Below are 24578 nucleotides of genomic sequence, written 5' to 3'. Positions count from 1 at the left end.
AAAAGATGAAATCTTTTAAAACCTTTTGTTCCAAATTGTTAGTTTTCTGAATGTTCAGAAAAAAATCCTTCTGAATTCAGATTTTGTAAACTTGGGCACAAGAAGGGATGAGAAGTTCTAGTGAGTGTATTCTAGTTCTTACAGTCAGGGGATTCATTCTGACAACTCATAAGCAAAAATCATGAGCTCATTGCAATTTCTCTGCTGCTATCAGTGGAGCTGGCAGTAAAGGTCAACTCATTTAAGGAACATAAACTGTGAGTTAAGTAATGCAAATATTTCTAACCATCGGTCCGCAAACTTTAGACTCCAATTTTCCACCTGGATTTACTGTCTGATTTACATATGATGACCAAGAAAACCACCCCACATCCCAAAACTTTGGCACCTGTGTTTGTATTACACAGATCCTTCTCTACAAACACTTTCATTAAATGAATGAAGTATCACTTTCTATTGAAACTGAGCAAGGATGTCAGAATCTGTCCTGGACTAATCAAATTGCAACACATGGGCTGGTGGGTGCAGGGCAGTGTGCTGCAGCGTGCTGCTCCTGGGTACACCTTGGAGGTGCACTAGCAAAAAATCTTCCTCCCAGTAACCCAGCACTGGTGTGAGGTGCTGTCCCATGCTCAGGGCTATGGGTCATAGAATCCTAGAATGGTTTGGTTTGAAAGGGACCTTAGAGATCATCTAGTTCCAACCGCCCTGCCAAGAACAGGGACACGTTTCACTACACCAGGTTATTCAAAGTCACATCCAACCTGGCCTTGAACCCTCCCAGGGATGGGGCATCCACAACTTCTATGGTCAACCTGTTCCGGGGTCTCACTATCCTCACAGTAAAGAATTTCTTCCTAATATCTGTTATAAATCTATCCTCTTTCAGTTTACAGCCATTTCCCCTTGTTCTATTACTACATCCCCTTGCAAAAAATTCCTCTCCATCTCTCTTGTAGGTTCCCTTTAAGTACTGAAAGGTGCCCTAATGTCTCCCTGGAGCCTTCTCTTTTCCAGGCTAAACAATCCCAACTCAGCCTGTCCTCATGGGAGAGATGCTCCAGTCCAGGTTCTCATGCAAACAGATGCTCTAACACACAGCTATGAAGAAAAGCTCTGCAGCATGATATACTCACACTGCAAGGATTCAAAGGCAATAAATAATACAGCAATAAAAACCACAATGAAGAAACAACTAATCAGAAATAGACATGATTCAATTCATTTTGTATGAATCTCATTTTTATTTGAATTCCTCAGACCTAGTTTCATATGACCTTACAGATTTTTTATTATAATAGTTAGTGATTCTGAGTTTTAGTAATAAGAATGACAAATCACCTACCTAGGTGTGGATGTAAGGGAGCTTCTGTCGGAGCTGCAGAAAACAAGGACACACAACACATGAATATCTTCTATGATCAGAGCTTAATTGCAGCATTAAAAATTGATTATTCTTAAAACAAATTGAACAGTGCATTCATAGTCAACTATCCTGCTAGTTTAATTATGAAAAATGTGATAAACCCCCAAAGTTACAAAAATATAATAAGGAAGATAAAGTACTATTCTCTTAACTGAAACACACATCACAATAAATGAGAGTGAGCACTGATTGTACAGCAAGGAAAGAAAGATCAGTAGTAGCCTAGAATTATGATTCTAGTATTAAGATTGGATTAAGATTCAGTAATTCATTGATTGACAAAGAGAGAAGGAATTAGGTTGAATACAATAAATAGCCCAAGTGAGCAAAAAATGCCACACTTTGATCATTTATACTGCACTGAACAACATCTTACTGGGCATATGTTTGGGTGAAATAATCCTAATATTCCTAGTGCAATAAGTAACAGATTGACTCTGCAAATCACTGAATCAAACACTTATATCAAAGCATGTTTTTACAGGCATTGCTGATCAACTCCTCAGTAGGTTTTTGCCTTCCAAGAAACAGTAGAGTATTGTAATGACACACTGCATGGGTGGCACGTGTGTGTGAAATGACAAAACTTTATTAAGTAGTTTTATACTAACACTTTGCAACAGGAGTCTTGGTGTAACGTTATAGGAATTAAACCAGAATGTTATCTGAAAGGGCATAAGCTACCTACAAATGTATGGAGAAGTCTAGAAGCTGGCTACACAGTGTGCTGGATACTCCATGGTACCTGCTACATCCATAGCCTTGCCTGACCTTAAATCCAAAATCACACCTCTTTAATGGAAGCAAAGGGAGTGCACATAATTAAGCTCCTGGGAAGCAGCTACTTCTTTTGCCTCTCAGTACCTCACCCATGGATTTATATTTCTAGCTTAATTTTGGACTTTGGTTAAAATAAAACCCCAAAAAAAGAGAATTTTTGAAGCCAGGATTCTTCTGATGATTCTGTTTCTTATTGGGCACTGACCTAAATTGTACCAGTACTCCTGATTTCTTCAGCATATTTGCAAAAAATTACTGCAGTACTGCAATTTCTGTCATAACATCTGACAAATTAAAAATAAACATAAAAATGAATGCAGCAATCTGTGTAGAGCTCTCACACATAGTCATTTGAATAGAAAGTCCAACACAAATCTCAAGAATTTTGTTTTTCCCTTCCTGCTTACTCCTTAAATACTGGGTTTGCAAGGAGGCATGACATTCTGTAATGAAATTGCAACATTTCATGGGGAAGTAGGGGATTAAGAAGACTGAGCAATCAACAACTGAGGAATCTGCAGACCAGAAAAGGATGGCAAACATCCATTTACATGTTACAGAAAACTTTGATTTAACTGACTTACTAACTGGAAGACTGACATGTTTTACTCCATCTACTAACCATAAAAAATATATATATATAAACACACACCAATCTCATGTATATATGTACATATGTATATATGTGTGTATATACATACGTAGCACTGAAAACAACCACAGAAACACTGAAAGCTTTACTGCAGCCAAGAACAAAGACCTTCTTAAGAGTCTGCTGTTGAACAGAAATCACACACTGACAGAAATATGAATTTTTTTTCCTTTATGTGGCTAATTTTCTCCACTTTTTATACAAGAAATTTACCCGTGTCGCCTTGCCTTCCCTAGAAGTACTGCCAATAATGACTCTAGCAATGGCCAAGACCTCTCATCATGATGGTTCAAAATCTGGAGGAATACAACTCCTATTGCATGTTATGGTTGGCACTGCCTCCAGAATAATGCTGGACTGCACTGGTGAATCCTACAGTGGAGAAGACTGCATTTGTATCACACACTGACAGAAATATGAATTTTTTTTCCTTTATGTGGCTAATTTTCTCCACTTTTTATACAAGAAATTTACCCGTGTCGCCTTGCCTTCCCTAGAAGTACTGCCAATAATGACTCTAGCAATGGCCAAGACCTCTCATCATGATGGTTCAAAATCTGGAGGAATACAACTCCTATTGCATGTTATGGTTGGCACTGCCTCCAGAATAATGCTGGACTGCACTGGTGAATCCTACAGTGGAGAAGACTGCATTTGTCCCTTGTAGTGCCAGGTGTTGTTTTTCTCCATGGGAAAGAGTAAATTTTGATAGAAACCTTTTGAAAAATACTTGCACAAAAGAAACGTATTAAACTGGATTAAATGAATTATTTCCCAGATTGAGCAATGGAAACTGTTCTGGATTTTGCCTGCAGGAAAAGAAGTACATTATGGCATGGGATTTGTAATACTCTAGTTGTTGTAAGAGGCTAGGCTTAATAGAAGACTTCTGTCTTTGATTTTCTGCATTACTCCCTTCCATTAGTTCCAGAACAGTACTAAGGGATGATCGACTGCAAACACAGGTGTGGCTGGGAACCATCCTGCAAGTGCCCATCCGTGAGGAAGATGGTCATATCAGGTCATATCATGGGCAGACTCATTAATTGCCCAAGCAAATTTCATTAGCCTTTGAAAGGAACTCAACTGAAAGCTGACTTAAACAAGAGTAGATAGATCTCAAAATGAAAATGAATGACTGGACTAGCCTTCATCCCAGGTTTCTTGGCATTGCAAAACCAAGCTGCTTACCAACTGACTGAAATGAAGGAAATTGTGCAGGTGCCTACTAGTCCTGCTAATCAATCATTTAAAAAACTAAAGGCAGAATTAAGCAAACACTTAATGTTGGACAAAAGGTTGTTCTTACAAATACAGACTTTATGTTGATGAGGGGTTAAGGCTTCCTAAGTCTTCACAGGATCTAAGAAGTCCAAGTATTTTTGCCTCAGGTAGTCCATCATCTGATTTTTAATTTAAATTCCAGAGCCGAATATGAAAAAAATACTGTGAAGGTACCATTTAATGAATGATAAACCTAGACTTTAATCTCTCTATAAATAATTTCTATATTAAATTTTAGATTTCATTGCAAAACAGCACTATGTGAATCTTGAAGTGTTGTATTTAAGGTCCCCCAAAATAACTGAGATTCAGAAAATAAACTAAACCAAATTGTAGTAGTTTTAAAATATTTTCAGATCTGCCTTTTTAATCAATATATAGAATGACTCACTTTAAAGTAATATGGATTTTTCCATAGGCCATACCGTGTGGCTAAAGTCAAATGGAGTTTCCTCAGACAATATGACAAAGCTAAAAGAAATTATATGGTGCAGCGTAGCTATACAGTGTAAAGATATAAATTTATAATTTAAAAGGAATTATACAATACTTCAAACTGAGAGGGAAAAAGAAAGACCACCTCAGTTCACCCTTTAAATCATGATTCACTTTCTTAGATGTTCCTTAGGCACACGGTTGGATGACTTTAAATTTAGAATCAGTATTTGTATGGCTCCAAAATGCATCTTAGCTTAAATGAGAAGTTGTACCTTTTTAAAAAGTAAAGTAAATGAATTTGTTATTTGATTTTTAACTAGCACCCTGGGTTTATACAGAGCTTTACAAGAGATGAATTGTACTGAGCAAAGAATGGAAGCACAGCTTAACTGAGGTCACAATCGAAGAGGCACGAGCAAAATGTAAGGAAATGTAGGGTGCTTGTAAGACAAGGCAATTCCTTTGGTAAGGAAAAGCAGACATGACAGTGTATAATACAGAGTGAGTCAGGGAGAGAAAGGGCACAGTCAAACTGGAAGCGTGAGAACCTTGAGGAAAGTGCTGAGGAATTCAAAAGTCAATGGGGACATTGTGGGGTTCTGTGTCAATGAGATGAGGGAGAATGAAGGCATCTTTTGGAGTAAAAGGTTAAATTTTTCTGTGGATGAAGTAAGGCCGCTGAAAGGTTAAGCCAGTTTAGATATGCCCCTTTTTGGTTAAACTGGCAGGGAGGGAAATATGAAAGAAATGGGAAGGGAATGTCATCTTCAGATAGAGAAACTGGAATGTGAGGAGGGAAAAAAGGTTTGGTGGTGTTCCTGTTCTCAGTGGAAAAAGAAGAACCAAAATCATTAAACATGGTAATAGTTAATTGTTCCGTAAAACCAGTCTCCATTCAGATAAAAAGAGCAAGCATAATGCAAATTAAACACATGTCCCAGCAATACCCATTTGTACTATTGACACCCACATTCCACAGATCTGAGGGGTCAAGACTGTATATAGAGACAGGTAAAAATGCAGCATAAGAAAATATTTTTAAAACTCACTAGAAAATATACCTTTTTTTTTTTTTCAGAATCCTGAACTTTGTAGTTTCTTCAATATAAAGGAAAAGTGAATTACAGTAACACAGATGCTCAAATGCTCCCAGACAAACACCATGCTCAGAGTTCAACAGCCAGTGGCCATCATCTATTGCTCATCAATTCATGACAAATGAGGTGTGGAGGGAGGTATCTTCTGGTTTTCAGACTATGAAAAAGTCTCATCTCCTTGTCATTAGCAGCCAGATGAAGATGAAAAAGGAAATTTATGCTTTTATTTATTTATGCTTTTATTTAGATTCCCTCCAACACTTTCTCTCTACTTGCAGAAAAAGTTGCTATAGAATGATAGAGGCTGAACATTCCCTAGGGAGAGTCAGTGTGTTGCCCAAGGGCTGCATTATTCTTGCTGACACGTAAACCAAGGAACAATAATACCAGCTCTAAACTACAGTCTTCTGCTCTGTAAAATACTGCTCTGATCAAGCCAGAGAGCCTGCAATCTGTTTTGCACTTGTTTTTCAGAGTGTTCTTAAATTTTAAAAGGTACAAAACACACCTGAAAGGTCTTCCAAAACATTCAGGCAAAAGTTCCTAATAAAAGAGAGTCTGGGCCAATTCTCAGGATCTGCTTTCAGTGTGGAGACATCTGTCAGGCTGTGGAGAGGTTTCGTAAGAAAGGAAACCCAGTCCTATAATTTGTGGCATTGAGCATGAAATTGTATAAAATTCTGGGAATTATGGAGAAGGGAATGATATTGCACTAGGAGGGGACAGCTTCCTTCATCTTTTCCATCTCTCAGCGTTCCCTCTCTCTGTTTTGAGATACTCTGCTAGTCAGTCAGAACTAAACATACACACACAAATCTCCCAGTGTGGTCCTTATTCCAAAGAATGGTGCTACTGGTCCAAAGTTACACAGTGTATCAGAGGAATGGCCTCCTTACCCATTAGAATCCTACTTGGTGCAGCAAAGGCAGGCAGGGCTTGTGCACCACAAGCTGTTCCTCCCAGCAGCATCACTGTTCTACGGAACAATGCAGCCAGGTTTGATGTCTTGCCAGCTCCATTTTAATTATGATACTGTTTATTAATGTATAATTTTTGTTCTACTCGAGCCAGGAATAAATATGAATCAATATGCACAATACTAAGTTTACCTTATTTTCCATTTATTTTGCTATTAGATCAACAAGTTAAACACATGGTTAAATAAATATATTATTACTGGCAGTAATATCATCAGTCCTTATGATCCTTAATTGTCCTTAGAAGTATTTATAAGACATCTACCTTTACTGTCTTTCCTTATGCAAATTTTGGTTTTTTCCTCTTTGTTCTGGATTAACTATATGATAATTTTTATGTCTCCTTTCTTCAATGTAATTCTCATAAAATTTAAAGCTCACATCAAGTGTCAAAGATCTTTCTCACTTCCTAAAATATGTATTATTTTCTGAACACAAAGCTTTTTGAGTAATTTTTTACTTTCTTTAGTGTCTTTCCCTATGGCATAATTTCTCATTCCATTTACATTATACATATGCCTGCTTGTTTGGCATTGCCATCTCTTAACACTACCCTTTTTCATACTCTAATTATCTTCAAAATACAAAAAACCACTTTTCTTTCACTGCACAAATCCCATTAACTCTATTAGAATTTACTAATGCACATACGAGGGTGGACAGCCACAGTGAATATGATTTCTGAGATATCTTGCTACTTTCACATCTTCATGTATATCCTTTTTACTAGATATTATGAAGTCTGATATCACCTCCAGTGAACATACTTATTAAGAAGATGGCCTGTAATAAATCTATGAAGTTGCCCTGGGGTTTTATCTTTCTTTACTTGATATGTCACATCATTTGCTACAGCATTTCAGTACAGTAATGTTCAGGGCTAGAAACAGACCACAAAACCTCATTTATGTCAATCTACCTTGCTGTTTTGCATATATATTAATTTGATATTTGCATCTAAATAAATTCACTAATTCTTTCTGAAAGAGTCCTTTGTTTACATTAGTGGTGTTGATGAAACTGGAATAAATGAAGTGAGGTCTGCTTCAAAGAAAGCCTCTTGTCTTTGAATAGTAAAATTAATTCCAATAGTATAAGAGTGATAATAGTATGCAGCGGTTAGAGACTAATGCAATGCACACTGTCTGCTGAAGAAATGAGAATAAAAAGGCAGAGGAGAGCCTGGTGCTGGAAGGGATGGTAGGAAGGGTAATGGGCAATGTAGTGGTTGAATATCGAAGTCAAGGAAACTGTGACTGAGCTAGGAAATTAAGTGGAGATAAACCATGGTGAGGATAAAAATGTGGGAGAAGAACCAAGAGAACATCTGAGAAGCTTGCACATCAGTATTGCAAGGAATTTGGTCTCTGATTACACAGTTGCATACACTGTCAACTGCTCACAGAACAGTACCTCTGGGTGACCCTTGACTAAGTCAGATCTGATGTTTGCAGAGTTACCACAATGATATCACATATTTTGAGGATGATAAATCCAGAAAGTTTCTGATGTGACTGTGTATAAACAAAGAGAATTGCTGGGAAAATCACGGGAAACACAGAAGTTATAAAGACATGGGGGGCTATGATGAGGTGGGGAAGCTGAAGACCCATTCAGGGAAGCGGTGCAGGACGTGACTGTCAGTGGCTGGATGGGAGGAGGAGGCCACACAGGGATTGTCACTGCTGAGCAGCCAGTGAAGGCTCAGGAATGGCACATCTCTACATCCTTTATTCTCTACATACAACTGATATCGAAATCCTATTTTCTCCTTGTTCTACAGAGCTCCTGTGAACTTGGGGACAGCATGCAGTAACACAAGGACCTCCTGTTTTAATCAACATAAGTTTCACTAAAATGTTTATTTGAGGTTAGGTTGTGCTCCAAAATTGCAGAAATGTAAAGCAGAGAGTGGTGAAAGAATTAAAATTTCCTCCATCAGCTCTCCTAGTAAAATCTCATGGAACAGCATGTCTGAAGAAGGACTGTCAAAGTCTGCATGGATGGATTTGTACCCACTTGTCTCTACTTAACAAGGCATTTTCCTCCAGCAGGGAGAAATCTTATGGCTTATTCCAAACTCACAAACTCATAGGAAAAAACCCCAACCCTATAGCACTAATGTCCCCAAAGGATGTATTTTATGGGGTTTTCTCTTCTGCTTCAATATGACAACACATTTCCAATTTTAAAATATTTATTTTAGACAGTTCGGCCCATGTTCCATTGTTTCTTCTCACATGGAAATATCACTGGAATTTTGCTGATACAACTGGATCAGCACAGAAATTCCTTTCTCTCCTGTACCAAAAATGATGGATACTTTCTCTACTTCTTACTGTTTTAGTGAATCAGGTTCAAAGCAGAGTACTGTTTGTAGACAAGAGCTGACAACAGGATGTTTATTTTTTATGTTATTCATCAAAAGGATAAGCAGCACAAACAATTAGATTTTTTAAGTTTGTGTAAGCCAAACATTTTGTTTAGCTATAAAAATGATCAAATGTTGTAGGTGATGGCAAAAATTCAATGTCCTACTTTCACAAAATGGGAAGGCAGATTCTTCACAAGGACATGTGTGAGCTGGATGGTAAATAAAGCTTTTGCTGTAGGCATATTGCTTACAGTTAATACAGACAGAATTAAAACTCAGCTTGTGGTTTTGACAGAAAAGAAATATTGGTTATTACAGGCTGATTTCAGGAATGTACATAATGCTACGTGAAGTTTTGTATATTCCCCAACATGTAGCAGAGAGGACAATGGGTTTTCCTGGATAGCTAATGGGAAGGATGAAGCCAAAGAAAGTATCAGTTTTAAAAATGTAACTAAGATCCTGATATTAACTTTTCTACAGAATAGCTTTCATGAAGAGTAACACTGACACACAGGTACAATGGAAAAATATTTGCCAGATATTTTCAGAATTATGGTGACTTACCTCCCTGTTCACACAGCTGTTGTGCTAAGGCATCCTTGAATATAACTTGGCCCCTATGAGTAGCTGTGGCCCTGTGAACATAAAAAAGACAACAATAAATAATGTAGTATACTTATTTATATAGACATTTTTATAGCTATATGCATGACTAATCAAATCAGAAGTCCCATTCTGCTTTTTTTTCTCTGTTCTTCTTTTTGTACTCTTCTAAATGTATAGACTAATGTGTAGAGATTCTTTTGTGCATAACAAAACAAAAGTTCCTAAACCAAAACAGCTACATTGGTAATAAAAATCACTGGCACCGGAATTTAATGAAGGACATAAGTAAAAGTAAGCATATCACAAAGCCAAGCACACTGCCCTGCCTGAGAAAGCGCATCTGCCTCAGTGCAGATCAGAATAAAAGGTTGCAGAGTGGCTGCCCTGTGAAATTACTAGTCTCACAATGAAACAAACAATAGCAATGGCAGTACTGTTACATGCTATGGATGGAGTGTGGAGCTTGAATGGGTGTCCAGAAATCTTCTCTTGAAACAAAGGGAGATATCAGTAAGTTCTCTGCTCCAGATCTCTGTCAAACGCCTTCAAAAAAAAAGAGACCCTGCAACATTTCTTGATAAGCTGTATTGTTACTTATGGTCTCAACAGTTTTATCTAAAGAATAATTATTTCCCATTACTGACCCACAGCTAGAGACCAGCTAATGTACCACAGGGAATGATCAGTCATTTTGTTTTCTCATGATCAACTAGAAATATAATGCAATGCGATTTGTTTCTCTCTTACAGAGCTGTCATGCTAAGTGATAGTTATTCTATATTTCTAATTGCTCATTTCTTCCCTATTTTCCAAGTGCAGTGCTTCACAACATCAGTTTTATCTCCAAGATTTCAAAACCTTTATGTATTTACAAGTGTTGCATTTGAAGTCTAATTTCCTTGAGCCAAAGTTCTTCCAATATCTGTCTAGACTCATACACACACTTCATACGTGTTCTTTAGCCTTTCTCTAATTAACATTAATGGGCTCAATGTGGATCCATGTGAACTCATCAAAACAGCCTCTTGGTTCAACAGTAAGATGTTAAAAGCTACTTTATGACTGTAATTCTGCAGTCAGCTGTGTGCCCTCTCTAATGGATCATGCCTCGCCTGCTTATAAAATGTCAGGAAGGGCCATAAAGGAATGGTTTGAAAATGAAAGTAAAAATTAATTATTTTTTTCTTGGCTACCAGGCCACTGAAAAGGAAGAACAATGAAAGTAACACATCTAATACTAAATTTTTCATATACAGTGGATCCTCAAGGTAAAACCCCTCTGCAAACTGTCAGAGTACAAAGAGGAGTAAACGAAAGCTTCTCTGGGATCTGCTTTGCTTCCTGCACATTTAGAAAAGCTCTATTTGTCCAGAAATGCAAAACTATGACCACCTCATGCCCCTATGGCTTTCAGGGCACTCTCTTCCTCTGCTTCTGGAAAGAGAGCTGTGTTGCCTTTCCCACCTTGGACTTTCAGAGGCAGATCTAAAGCTGGAGCCTTGCCTCACCTGGCAGTGATAGTATTTTGGTCCCAGTCCCGAGATTGCATTACCAGTGTGAGGTTTTGGTTTTAGTACCTACCATGTGCATCATGGAAACTATTCTAGGATTTCCAGGACTTCCATAAAATACAGCAAAACTTCATGCCATAGTTCTACATCAGCATTTCTAGATCTCCCGTCATGACCAGTGACCATACTGAGTACAGTGTAAAATAAAAACAAATACATTGCTCCAGCACATAAAGGCAAGAGAGCTGAGACTCTAAGTCTCATTTAAAATTATGAACTGAAGTGTTTCCTAGAGCTCTGTTGTGCTGAATATGCAAGCAACTATGATCACTACACACATTTCTTCAAATTTCCTCACAGGTGTTTGCAGTCACACAAGTCAGAATTGGACCAAACGATCTCCAAAATCAGACATGTGCCCTGATTTCTTTAGAAGGGTCAGATATGGTGGCTTCCTCTAGCAGCTGAAACGGCAGGGCATCCCACAGACAGCTTCGGGGCCAATGCAACACCAACAGACACGTTTTGCAAATACGTTTCATTGTGGGAATTTCATGTATTGAACTTGCCTGGATCAACATACAAGAAAAAAGCCACACCTAAGACACAGAAGGTATTTTGTACAACATTTCTATCCCACAAGTTGACAGGGTGGAAGAGAGGGCTCTTTGCAGACAGTGGGAAAGAAAACTTATATTAACAGTAGACTGGGACTTCAGAGATGCTGTTTATGCAACAGCCCAGGATACAATTCAGGGTGTACACAACAACGATGGCAACCAGAGCATTCCTTTATGAGGCAGATAAGAGCAAACTCTTGAAACACAGACCACATGCAGAGGGGAGCTTGAGTATGCGTCTGAATGCAAACAAATACCAAATAATACCAATAATATCAAACTGTGTACTGTTTACTAGATCTCTGCATGCGTGTGAGAAAAAGGGGATTTGGGCAGAAAGCCAGCAGCCAGTTGAATGATCGGCATCTTTCTGTGTCTATCATCCCTTGCTTGATAATGCAGACTAGGAGCCAATTATTGCTGTTCCATAGCAGGAGTGATCTGCACCCTGGGGACAAGGGCTGTGCAGGAAGGGCACCACTTGCTACAGCGTGTGCTCACATCAGCATTAGGCTTGCAATGGGCACATGCACTGGCCTGCACAGCCTCACAGAATTATTAAGGATATTGCTCCTGTCAGTTTACTAGCATTATCTACTTGGTTTTCTCTGTATTTATGCTTTATTCATGGAGCAAAAGATAATAATGCAGTGCAATTATGCATAAACTAGCTACTTATAGAAAGAAGTGCAAAATACACCTTTTTGGCATTGAACTTCCTCTGCTGGTGATGTTCCTATCTGACAAGTGAAGTTTATGGAACAGGATCATGAATTTGGGTTTTGCTCTTTTAAAAACGTAACATATTCAAACCCATATCCTTCCTATATTCACACTCCAGTCTAAAAACTACATCATATTTATGGTAATTATAACAAAAATAAGACTGGCAAGGCCTGAAAAAGACTCTACTAAAGAAAGAAAATTACTCAACTATTAAATATGGGGGTTTGCTTTTGTGACATATATAACCAGTAACTGACTTTTGAGCTGTTTTTGAAAAGTTTCTATGCTGTCTTTAATGTAGTTAAATATTGCTTAGAGGAAGAGTACTTAGTAACTATCATTTGATGTTACTCCACACCAGTCTATAGTCCCATTCTGCCATTGTCTGCCATTTATTCCCAGCTAAAGGGCAAATAACTAATCAAATCTAATGTGTCAGTCAGCCAAAAGGCAAGATGCATGTTCCATGTGTCCCCAGAGGTAGTTCCTGAGTAGGAATGAATCTTTCTGAAGGGATGAGAAATAAAAGAAAAATGGCAGAGAAGAGGAATATATTGACATGGTAAGTGAGAGCTTTGAAAGAAAAACAACTTAGAGGTAATAAGGTTCCTCTTTATATTAACCTCACTCTTCCATTAGCCTGGATGTATTTGTCTGCTTGGGGCTATGCAAGAGAGAGGAGAAATGTGCTTTTGAAATTAGCAAGTGGAGACAAAACTGCTGACAGAGGAAAAAAGAGGTCTGAAAACAAGAAGACTATATTAGGTGTCAAGGCTCACTGGCAGTTCAAGGCATTACTAACCCCATACTTCAATTACAGCAATTTTGTAACAAATTTTCCTTTCTAAACCATAACTATTCTCTACTTAAACTATATACATAGTCTGTGTCACCTGTGAAATGGAACACAAAGTGCCACCCCGCTCAAGTGCCAACAAGCTTAAAAACACTTCATTGCAGTGTTGCCAGCTCCTCTGAACATAGTCTAAGTAATATCAATTTGGGCCCTGTGCAATGACACAATTCATTCCAGGTGATCTGGGAGAAAGAAACCCAAAGACACCTGCATATGATAGAGAGACCTCCCTTCTGCCTCCTGTTCATTAGATGCAGCATGCTGAGCTGTGTGTCCAGCAGCAGAGTACCTGTCCCAGGCCTTCCCCTGAAGTTTGTCACCATTTGGCCATGCTCTGGGGTTTGCATGCCTGGTGCTCGCTCTGCCCTTACATGGATGCTGGGCATCTGCACCTTTCCCTGGCGAGACAAGGTACAAATTAAGGACAAATTAATTCGTGAAGGGGCTTCAAGTGTCATACAGTACAATGCCTTATCTCATGACACACCAAAAAGGGTTTTCAAGAGGATCAAGGAAAAAGAGGCTATTTGTTTACCCACACTAGCAGAGTTTTAACTCTGTACCTGCTTTAGCAGCTCCACTGCACATCTGTATGCAATGGTTAGTGGCTGTTTCTACTGGAGGACATTCAGGGTGACATCCACAACACTGGCTCCATGAAAATCAGTGAATGACTATATGAAGCTGAGATTGGTCTTCCTCAACCCCACAGGGCTGCCATCCAAAATCAGGTCTGATGCACTGCCAGCACAGACTGTGCTCCCTTCCCATTGCTGTGGGGACACGGTGCTGGACATTTTATGAGCTTGGGTTGGAACAGAAAACGAAGCAATGCATACGCAGTAATTGCTGTTGGCATTTTATGTTGGAAGTATCTCATATATCACACTGGATTCACAGGCACTGCTGACATGCTTTTGTTAACAGGTTGCATTTTAAAGAGAGTGTTTCAGCTCAGGAGAGCACAGGCAGGAGGGCTACATGTGTCTGACCCATGTGTGCTGCCTCTGCTGCCTGGCTCTGCCAGCTCTGTCTGTGGAAAGGATGCACAGCAGTACCGTCCAGACCCCAGGGCAGATAGCTGCCCTCTTTATGCAAATAAATGGGTTGATTTTTAATGCATTGGTTAATTTGCATGATTGTAGGATTGTCTTGTTTAACCCATTGTCTTTAAAAAATATATTCTCCCCCAGTACAGGCTAATTGAGGGATCTCTAAATGAAATAACTTTAAAAGCAAGATGGAGAACAGGCCTTCTGGTGACTGAGTACACAGGGTACTTGTGCCCAGCCTTTCATGGCAAGAGGGTGAACTGTTTTCTTCCAGTGGCCTGCAAAGGTGGTTTGATGACCATTTACTGTGTGTGGTAAGATGTGAAGTCAGGCTGGTGTGCATTTTGGCTGGTCTCCTACCATGGTTGAAACCTTCAGTGGCAATTTCTTCAAGGGCAGTCAAGACCAGATATTAAACCTGACTGGGAGATGGTCCTGGTGCTCGGGCCAGTAGGGAAAAAGCACAGAGCACTCATGACTGCTGATCCAGAAGGTGCTTGGGTGGGAGGCTTTTAGCTACTGGTTAAATGTCTCCAAGTTGTTATTTCAGTTACCACTTGACATGCAAGCACAGTCTAATTAAAGCAGCAGGAACGAGATCTGTGTGTTCTGAAAGGCACATTTTGACTCTGCCTTTCCCTCTCTGTCCCCAATGGCTTCTTCCCTGAGATGTTATAAAAAAAGTCATCTGTCCTGACCATATTCAGCTGAAATTGTCAGGGAAATTTGGCAAGTAAGATGCAATTACTTACGTAGACATTTGCTCAGGAGACTGGAATTAGCATACTTGCTCTAAAAACCTCAATCAGAGGTAAAAAGTCTTCAGGGGGAAAGGACTAAAATGGCCAGCAAAAGCTAGATTATGTGCTAGTGGGCAAAGAGCAATCATTTCTTTTGGGGCAGCTGTCCTGTGCAGAAGTTTGTGGTTCACATGCATAAGTTACAGTCACGACTTACTTCATGGGTGAGCTGACACTCCTTTGCCTTCATATGGGGTAAATGCAAGAGGAACTAGAGCCACCTGATCTTCTCTCATCTCTGAATTTATGTCTGGGGACTGCACATGTGGGGAAAGGGACTCAGCCATCAACCTAAAGGTGCAGTCAGTATCTTTGTTGAAATTAAGATTTTGTCTAAAAAAGTTTGAAACTAAAAAAGTCTGAAACTAAAAAAGTCTAAGAGAAAATGTAGAACAAATGTCAAAAGACTTTTCAGCAAGAGCCAATAAAGACCAAGGAAAGTAAACAAAGTTCCTTTTGCAGAAGTTTTAGGTATTAACCCAACATTTAAAGCTATGCATTTCTGCATATGAAAGCGAGAGCACATGTACTACCTTTACTGACATTAAGATCACACTGACATTAAGAAAACATGCATCAACACATTAATATGGCCAGCGGAAACTCTCATTGGCTGTGTGCAGAGATGGGCTGTGCCTCCCTCCCACACACTACCCATGCACTCGGAAAAGCTACTTGGAACTCTTTGAGGCCTGTGGGACCCAACCTGCATCTAGCTGGTCTTGCAGAATTTTTATATCATTCAGTGCACCCCATGCAAAACATGCATTTTTAAAACCCACAACTTCAGCCACGCTTCACCCTCTTTCAAAGTGTGCAGTGGTCCGTGCACACTCCTGTGTGTTGAGCTGATGTGTACATTTTTGACTGTATGCACTGTCCAGTGCACACTTACAAGACACCAGGTGGGTTTCATTTTTGCTATTTGACCTTCAACTGAAAAAGAGTTATATGCCTGAGAGGCAATATGATTATTTGGCATAAATATAAGAGGAGGAATACAGCAGTTAAATGGTAACATCAGCCTAAAATGAAACAGATTTAGTTTTTTATGGTTTAACATAGAAATCTATGCTAGGCTATGTGCACTTAGGATGTGCTGGTCTGACTAGGGATTGATTTAAATACACATCTAAGGGCCTTCTTTAGCCAAGATTTGAATAAAAGAATCATTCTCAAGTAGAAAAATAAAGCAGATGGACCTATAAAAATTTCCTTCCAGTATCTGAAGGGAGCCTACAAGAAAGATGGAGAGGGACTTCTCTGCAAGAGCAAGTAGTGACAGGACAAAGGAAAATGCTTTCAAACTGAAAGAGGATAGGTTTAGATAGACATTCTTTACTGTGAGGGTGGTGAGGCACTGGAGCAGATTGCCCCATCCCTGGATGTGTTTAATGCCAGGTTGGATGGATCAATGCCAGGATGAATGGAGTTCTGAGCAACCTGGTCTGGTAAAAGGTGTCCAAGGCAGGGGGGGTGGAACGAGATGGTCTTTAAGGTTCGTTCAATCCAGGCCATTCTGTGATTCTATTCTGTGATTCTATAATTATGACCTGTATCACAGAGGATGGATCTAAACTTACAGCACTGGAAGCAGAAGGGTGCACAGGCACCTCCAGCCACTATAGTTTACAATTTATAAAAACTTACTTTTGTCATTCTAAAGAACACCAAATTTTTGCTGGTTGCAAGGTGCAAGTGCAGAAGATGGATACAGGATAACAGTATATATGCATTATAAAACAGGTAAAAAATAAGAACTACCATTTTAAACTGAAAATAAACGTTTTCATCCTCCTTTCCCTTGTATCTCAGAGACTAAAAAGATGTGGGTTTTTGAAAATTCTATCTAGTTTTATGTGACTGGAATGATTAGAGCTTCTTGCTGACTGAAAGCAGATTAGGACAATAATTTCTTCTCAGCTACAGGAAATCCAACATTTTCATTAGTATTTTGCATTGTGCCATTATAAAGGAAAGCAAATTCTATTTTTTCTACACGTGAAATAAAGGGTTATTGCAGTGGCATCTGCCAAGCAGTCAGCTCATATAAATAATAGAACAAGCATCCATTGTCTCTCTACTGACACAGTGCCAGCAACTAGGTCCCTGTTTTCTACCTTTTTCAGTGTTTGGGAGAAGATGCTGTCATTGTCTTATGTTTTGCAATCTATTGTACTTTACTATCCAGTGAAACATGGATTGAATGAATGTTAGTTTTTTTTAATTTTAAATTGACTATTTATGACTCTTGAAATTTATATTTAACCCTAAGATAATGAATATGTTCCATCTATATATTACATACATTTTTAGTATTAAAAAAATACTGTTTTTTCCAGATTTTGCTTGTGTAGTCTTTTAAAGCCTATATTCAATCAAATTATCATTCAATCACCTAAATTTCCCTAAGAACAACATCGTCTTTTTCTTTTCCTGTATTGCAAGAAGAAATGTTGCAGTTTCTGTGGATTTTAAAATTTCTGAAACCTCTAAATGAGCACAAAAGTGTTAAGCAAACGGACTTGCAGTCATTTCCTATATACTTTACAATGACCCTTTTCTTAACAACATGCAGCAGTTAAGTTTGGCAGTGCTGATCAACTGGGGTGAGGTCAGCAGAGAGGACCAAGATGGTTTGGGCTGGAGCAAGTGCTCTATGAGGAGACACTGAGGGACCAGAGCTCATTCAGGCTGGAGAAGAGATGACTTTGGGGGGACCTGGTAGCAGCCAGCCAAGGGAAGTTGTGCAGTTCCTCTCCATTGCTGCTGTATTTTAAGACCAGACTGGATTAAAGCCCTGAGTAACCTGTTCTGATCCCCCTCTGAGCAGGATTTTGGACTGAAAACCTCCTGAGATCTCTTCCAGTCTGCATTTTCCTGCAGACTCATGATTCTAAAATTTTGCATGCCGGGTAAAAGCAAAGAAATGAAAGAAAGGTTCGCATCTAATCAGATTAATCAGCACATATTTTGAGAACTGCTTTTCATAGCACAAAAGAATTAACCAGTGCATTATGTTTAACACTTTGTGTAAATACCTGTGATATTGATTCTCCCTAACCAGTTTATGGCTGGGTATCTCAGAGTATCCGACCAGAAAGTGCCAGGGGTTTTACATGATTCCAGAAAACCAGGAGTTTAAAGGTAGTTGATGCTAAGGGGTTTTCTGATGTGATACATTTTTGCATGAAAGCTATGAATACATGAATAAATATCATACTTAGCTAGTACACTGAAAACTTAAAAACATTTAAAATTAAAAGAGCAAAATCTGAAAGAACATATGAGACAGTATGATAAAAACAACACTGGTTCTAAAAGATCCTAAATAATGGAAAAAAGGATGATTTTAAGGCCACCTTTTCAGTTCACTGCTCTCATGCCATCTGTACTGCTATCCATTTCCCAGGTAGGGTTTCACCAATCTGCTCTAATCTGCTTTAGCTGCCCACTGGTCCCAAAGGACATTGCCAATAGCTGCGGATGAGCTGGACCATCTGAGAATCTGGAACCTCATCCCCTTTCTTTACTTTGCAACCCACACAGAGTAATCCTCAATAGCCAAATTAACGCCCTTTCTTAAAAAAACACTAATTTCAATATTAATTGTAGGAATGCAACTGGTGCATCCACAATGTGCAAATCAGCTTGTAAGGGAAGGATAAAACCCGCCTCTTTAGTCTCAGGCCAGAAAATATAACATCAAAAATCAAAATTTCCACAGACTGAACCCCAGGGCACATGGGGCAGGTTTCCCTTCCTAAAACTTCACCAAACACTTAAATATTACACTCCTTGTCTACTGCTTCTTTGCACTCTTCTCACCAACCTAAATGCTTTCAGAAAGCTAAAAAACAAATGAAATGTCTTAATCATTTACAGATCAAAATCAAACTAAGGAAGAACCTGATACAGTTGTTATTGAAGAACTGTTACTCTCTACTTATTCTCACTTGCCTCCTGCTTGCCAGGAATATGGTGAACCTCTGGGAAAAAAATGCAGGGTCACTAATCATACAAAGGACAGTTATTTCTCCTGCATGGTTTTTAATTTTCAGCCAGATTTATGAGTTGGAAGAAAGCACATATCCCTGAAGACCATAGTAGCTTACAAATAGAAATAGGCAGGTGAAATACTACCTTAGGAGAATAATTAATTCCACCAGCCACTGAAAAAATGAAAAATTTGTGAAGTATCACATAACTCCAGTCAAAAGAAGCAATCGGAACGGCATCATGTACATGGCATAAACTGGAAAGACTATGGTGAGGAGGCCTGGCATCAGCTGCGGGAGCTGGATGTGCTGGGGAAGGGTTGGAGGTTATTTGGGGAGCTTAGAGTTATTGAAGGTGAGGTTGAGATCTGGTGTGAGGCCTCCCCCATACTGTGGTATGGGTGCTATGGGGACTTACTGTCCAAAGATGTAGGAAACCTGGATTCACGGGTTCTGCTGGTCATATCATAGTTATGCATTTCTTAAGCACAGATTTTTTTTTGTCAGAGATGCCCATTTGAGTACTATCTTAAGGTTTGGATTAAAAGACACTCAGAGACTCCAATACCTCAATTGTATCCAACCCTTCCCACTTCAACTGGAGAGATGAAATAAAACAGATTCAAAAGACAACAATCTGTTCTCTATGTCCTTCCACTACAAGTCCTGTCCTCCAGCCCTGCTTTCCAAACCAGTAACTTTCACCATTTTTAGGGCTGATCAAAGCCCCTGTGCTGTCCTTGCAGGGTGTTAGCACTGGCTCAGCATCCCTGGGTGCTGGCTTCCACCTGTGCTGTGGATGGGAGATCTGTGCCCATGCGCTGGCAGCTGGGGTCTGGACCCAACCTCTGCCCCTGCTGCCAGTGGCAAAAGGGGTGAATTGAGCTTCTGAGTCATGGGCAGAGCTTTTTCTTCCTCCACTCAAGAAGACATGGCCTGCTTACACAGACCCATCTTCACACCTCAGAGAGGATCATAAGAAAATCCAGGCTGGAAGGGACTTCAGAGGGTCTCCAGACCAACCTCCTGCTCAAAGTAGGGTCAACTACACTAATCAAACACATACTATGATTATGTGAATGCTATGCCTTTCACCACACTGCCTAGCAGCATGTCCAGGCTCACAGTTCTGGTATTCGTGAATCTTTTTGCATAATACAATACTAACAGGGCTATCAAAATTATGGTAAACCAAAACTGCTGTGTAAAATTTACCTTGAATTGGTCAGTCACTTGACATAAGCATAAATACTCAATTTACAACTTACTTGGACGACAGCCTCCCATACAATTTTGTTCCAACAATAATGAGTTTGAACCCGTGTTTCTCACTAGGAAACAATCTATGATTGGTCTTACTCAGAAATAAATTACCTGCTAAGCTACACGGCTATAATATCTCCTTTTGATGCGGTGTGGATAATAATTCTTTAAGCTCATTATTAAAAAAGGCATCAAACTCTAAAACCCTTCTCTTAAAATAAAGTAATAATGAAGAGATTTATAACCCTAACCTCAAAACAAACCAAAGTAACAGGGAATCTAAGCAACAACACGGGCACTTCCAGGATAGATGGTTCTCTCGTTTTTTCATTACTAATTTTTCCTCTTAGCACAGATTTGTTTCCAGAAATTTTTGGCAGAATGAGCACAACACTAGAATGAATCTTTGTAAGAAAACATCCTGTTAATGTTCTGAGACTCTTTAGCACAGTCCCAGCGCTGGATTCCCTATGTCCTAGATGAACAAAAAATGTCAATACTGGATGAAACACAACCAGATTTCAACTCTTCATTTATTTGCTAATGACAGTTTCCAATCAGAAGAAATACATTGGGAATTCAGTTCAGTAATGTTGCCAGGAAGGTGAACTTTTCAAATACACACAAATAATTATTGCTTTGTTACATGAAATACTGCTTGGGAGCTCAAACTCCCATGTCTGGAATCCCAAATTCCAAATATTTCAGATGAAGGCATTCACTGGAGACTTGCACATCTGCTGCTGTACACAACAGAGGGGTGCCGGAAATTAGAGAAATTCATCCGTAATTTGTGTAGCTAAGAAGTTTATGGTTGATTAATAAAACTTCAAACTTGAGCTAACACTTAACAATAAAGGACGATCTCTTCTCAAAAATGAAATTCTAATGGGGCTTTCAGAGTGTCACAGTTTTAAAGATTTTTTAAAAATGTTGCATCAAGTATACAACAACAAAAACTGTGGGTTTGTTCTTGCATATCTCTCCTCTTCATCTGAGGAACTTAGAGTACTAGGTCCACTGCTCCAACTAGTACAGTCCCCTGTACCCTTAGGGAAGAGACACTTCCTATAAGCTGCTCGGGATAAATTCACAAATGTCAGGGTAAATCAGACAGGTTTTCTAAAACCTTGGTTCTTCTGAGCACTCCCTTTGGCAAAAATATCTGAAGTATTGGCTCCAGACAGAGTCCCCTGGCAATGTGAAGCAGTGACATCCCATCCCTGAGATTAATCTTCCTAGTGCAGTCTAAGTAAAACTGACCATTGCTGTTACGGATGGATTCCTAACAGATACTGGATTTGATGGAAGGTACTCCAAGGTACGTAATGGTACCAAATGGTCACCAAATATCTGTTGATCTCTGGAAAAAAAAAAACAACCATGTCTGCACAGAGAATGGCTGACATCTCGAACAACTGCAATGGTAAAACAAAATAACATAAGCTAGAAGGTGCCTTGTACCTATGGATGGGTGGATGTGGCTGTGCAACAAAAGACTTGAAGCAAGACCCATCAAACAGATGGAAGGAATAGAAGTAAACTGTTAACTGGTAAAGGCATGTGGATGACAGAGATAGAATTATCAATTTAGAAGAAAACAAGAATATCTGAGAACAGCATCTAAAAACAACACTGTAAAAATAGCAGCAGTAACTCTGCAGTACCACTTGTTTGGCACATATTAAGAAAACAGGCAGACTTCATCCACTGGCAAAGACAACTCTATGTTATTCCAGTATGAAGGCTGTTAAAAACAATATATTGCAAACAACAAATAAAATGTTTTAAAATACAGCTGGTGCTCTATGCCTTTTAGCTTCCAGGTGCATCCATTTCTGAGGATCCCTCAATCGAACAGCTCATAGTAAGTCTGGATTCCTTGTATGACATTGCTGCCCATCCCCTATTTTTATTCATTTTGTTGACCTGAGGCCAATTCCTTGCATTTAAACTAAAGACCTGGGTTTATATATTAATAATACTTCGTGGACACATGTTAACATGCACCTTTTAGCTTCAGAATTTCAAATGGTATATTTATTTCTATATCTCAATATGTTTCCATCTAAACATTGTTCTGGCTGTATTATTGACTTTTTATGAAATATATGAAAAATTATCATAACTCCTAAATTAAATAGAAAGCATAATAATTATTTTCAGATATATTTAGTAAACCGGAACATAAGTCTTCTGCAAGTTTCCATTCACAAATCTTTTCATCTGTGCTTGCCACAAAAATTTTCATGTTGTCTTGCTTCAGGGAAATACCTTACTTTTTTTGCAGCTGTCAGGTGGAAAATTGTTCTTCAATACATTTCATGCTCTTATTTGGTCTTTTGAGGGGTTTACCAATAAGAACATGGTAAAAAACTTTGTTCAGTTGGGTTTAGGAAGCAAGATTGAAACTGCTCTTTTTTTTCCAGACTACTTCATATCCTTCATTATGCACAACAAAATACATTACATTTAAGAAAGTATTTGCTTTTCAAAGGCTAAGCTTTATTATTTACAGCATAAATATTGGTGCTGTTGAACTATATTTTAAATGAACTGCACCTATATTTCTTAATAGTCTCTTTAGAACACTATTCATGCTTTGAAAAAACATTCATATGAATTAACATTTCTGAAACTTGTATCAAAATAAATAAGAAAATGCCATTTTAATTTTGGGGAATGTACTTAAAAAAAAAAAAAATCCAGTTTAAAGCCTTGCATTCCTAAACTCATGAATCCATTTCTGCATTCCTGATGTCAGGTATGCTGAATGATGCTGCTTCCTGATTCTGCTATGAGTTTATTTGGTACTGGTTTAACTTAATGTATTTTCCTGTGCAACTCCATGCAGTGGAAGCATGTACATGGTCATTCCTCACCTGAAGTAAGGAGCAGTGATTTCTAAACCACAGAAAGCTCATCACTTGCAGTTACATTGGTATAATCTTTATCTTGGTCTCTTAACTTAACCCGACCTCCTCCCGGCTGAGGAGGACTTTGCTCAGCTGGAGCTCCTTGCCAAGCATGAGCTGCCTCAAAATTTTTCTCCATTTGCATATAATAATCCTTCCCAGTGTTTTCTTCAGCATGATCCTCTATATTCAAAGATCAAAGTTAATATATTTAAGACTCTTAAGCTGCTGTCAACTTTCATTGGAATGGACCTACAAGTTCAGAAATAACTAGTGCAAGGAAAAAGGGATGGACAGACAGCCATATCACTCCAGAAATACATCTTGGGCTAAATTAAATCGAATTTCCCTGCGTGTTTTGTCTTCCTGTTTTTAACTGACACAGGCACCTTTTAATGCTGGTGACAGAAAATTTTAATATTAGTGACTGTTTGAAAACTGGACAGCTGCCCATGAAATGGATCTGTACTGTATCACCATGTACAGCAGTTACTCATTTTAGAACATAACCCTCCTAATCAAAGGGCATACAACATAATGAAGAAAAATTACCCCAGTCATTGTTATTTCAGAAGCACTAGTAGATGAAATGAGCTTGCAGTTAGTTATTGCACCATTAACCTCTGATCCTAAAGGAGCTCTGTGGTCTTGAGCCCATTAGTGTCATTAAGTAGGTACATGATAGCTCTTTGCTGAGCACCCTTTTGCCTTGCCTAAGGATGCCACAATGAACCAAATCTCCGTTTTCTTTGCAAAACTGGGCAGAAGGTGTCAAAACAATCTGCTGCAGTTTGGCTATGGCTGGCAGCAGGGGTGGGAGTGACACCCAGTGTGCTGTAAGGGAGATCTGGAAATCTGTGGGCCACAACCTCCTGAGACCAAGGGATCCTTCAAAGTCCACACACCTTCCCAAAACTCACCTTAACATCACTCAGCACCCTCCAGAGGGAGGGAAGGTTCGTAGGTGTCAGGTGGTCAGGATAAAGCATTTTTGGAAGATTTGGGATCAATAAAATACTAATGGGAATTTCTAATTTTCACATACAGAGGCTTTTTGTTATAGAACTGTACGTAAGTGTTGTTTACAAACTGGGTAGAGTTTTCAATTGCAAAACCAAGGTAAAAATGAAAATATTAAGCCAAAAAGTCCCATTCCAGTTTATTTTTAAGCGAAAATTTAAAAAAACCCCCAACAATCTC

General features: G+C 38.9%; 1 protein-coding gene across 2 annotated transcripts in view; it reads right to left on the bottom strand.

Moving 5' to 3' along the window:
* RELN (reelin) overlaps positions 1-24578 on the bottom strand; it is a 279986-nt gene that overhangs the window by 154213 nt on the left and 101195 nt on the right. For both annotated transcript variants that reach the window (XM_064656747.1, XM_064656748.1), the window contains exons 4-5: positions 9596-9666; positions 1346-1378 (exon numbers count right to left, since the gene is read on the bottom strand). In XM_064656747.1, the coding sequence (XP_064512817.1) occupies positions 1346-1378; positions 9596-9666 (104 nt within the window). The remainder of the gene's footprint in view (positions 1-1345; positions 1379-9595; positions 9667-24578) is intronic.

The sequence above is a fragment of the Pseudopipra pipra genome, chromosome 5, assembly GCF_036250125.1.
Source record: "Pseudopipra pipra isolate bDixPip1 chromosome 5, bDixPip1.hap1, whole genome shotgun sequence".
Taxonomy (NCBI): Eukaryota; Metazoa; Chordata; class Aves; order Passeriformes; family Pipridae; genus Pseudopipra; species Pseudopipra pipra.
This window is presented reverse-complemented; position numbering and strand designations above follow the sequence as displayed.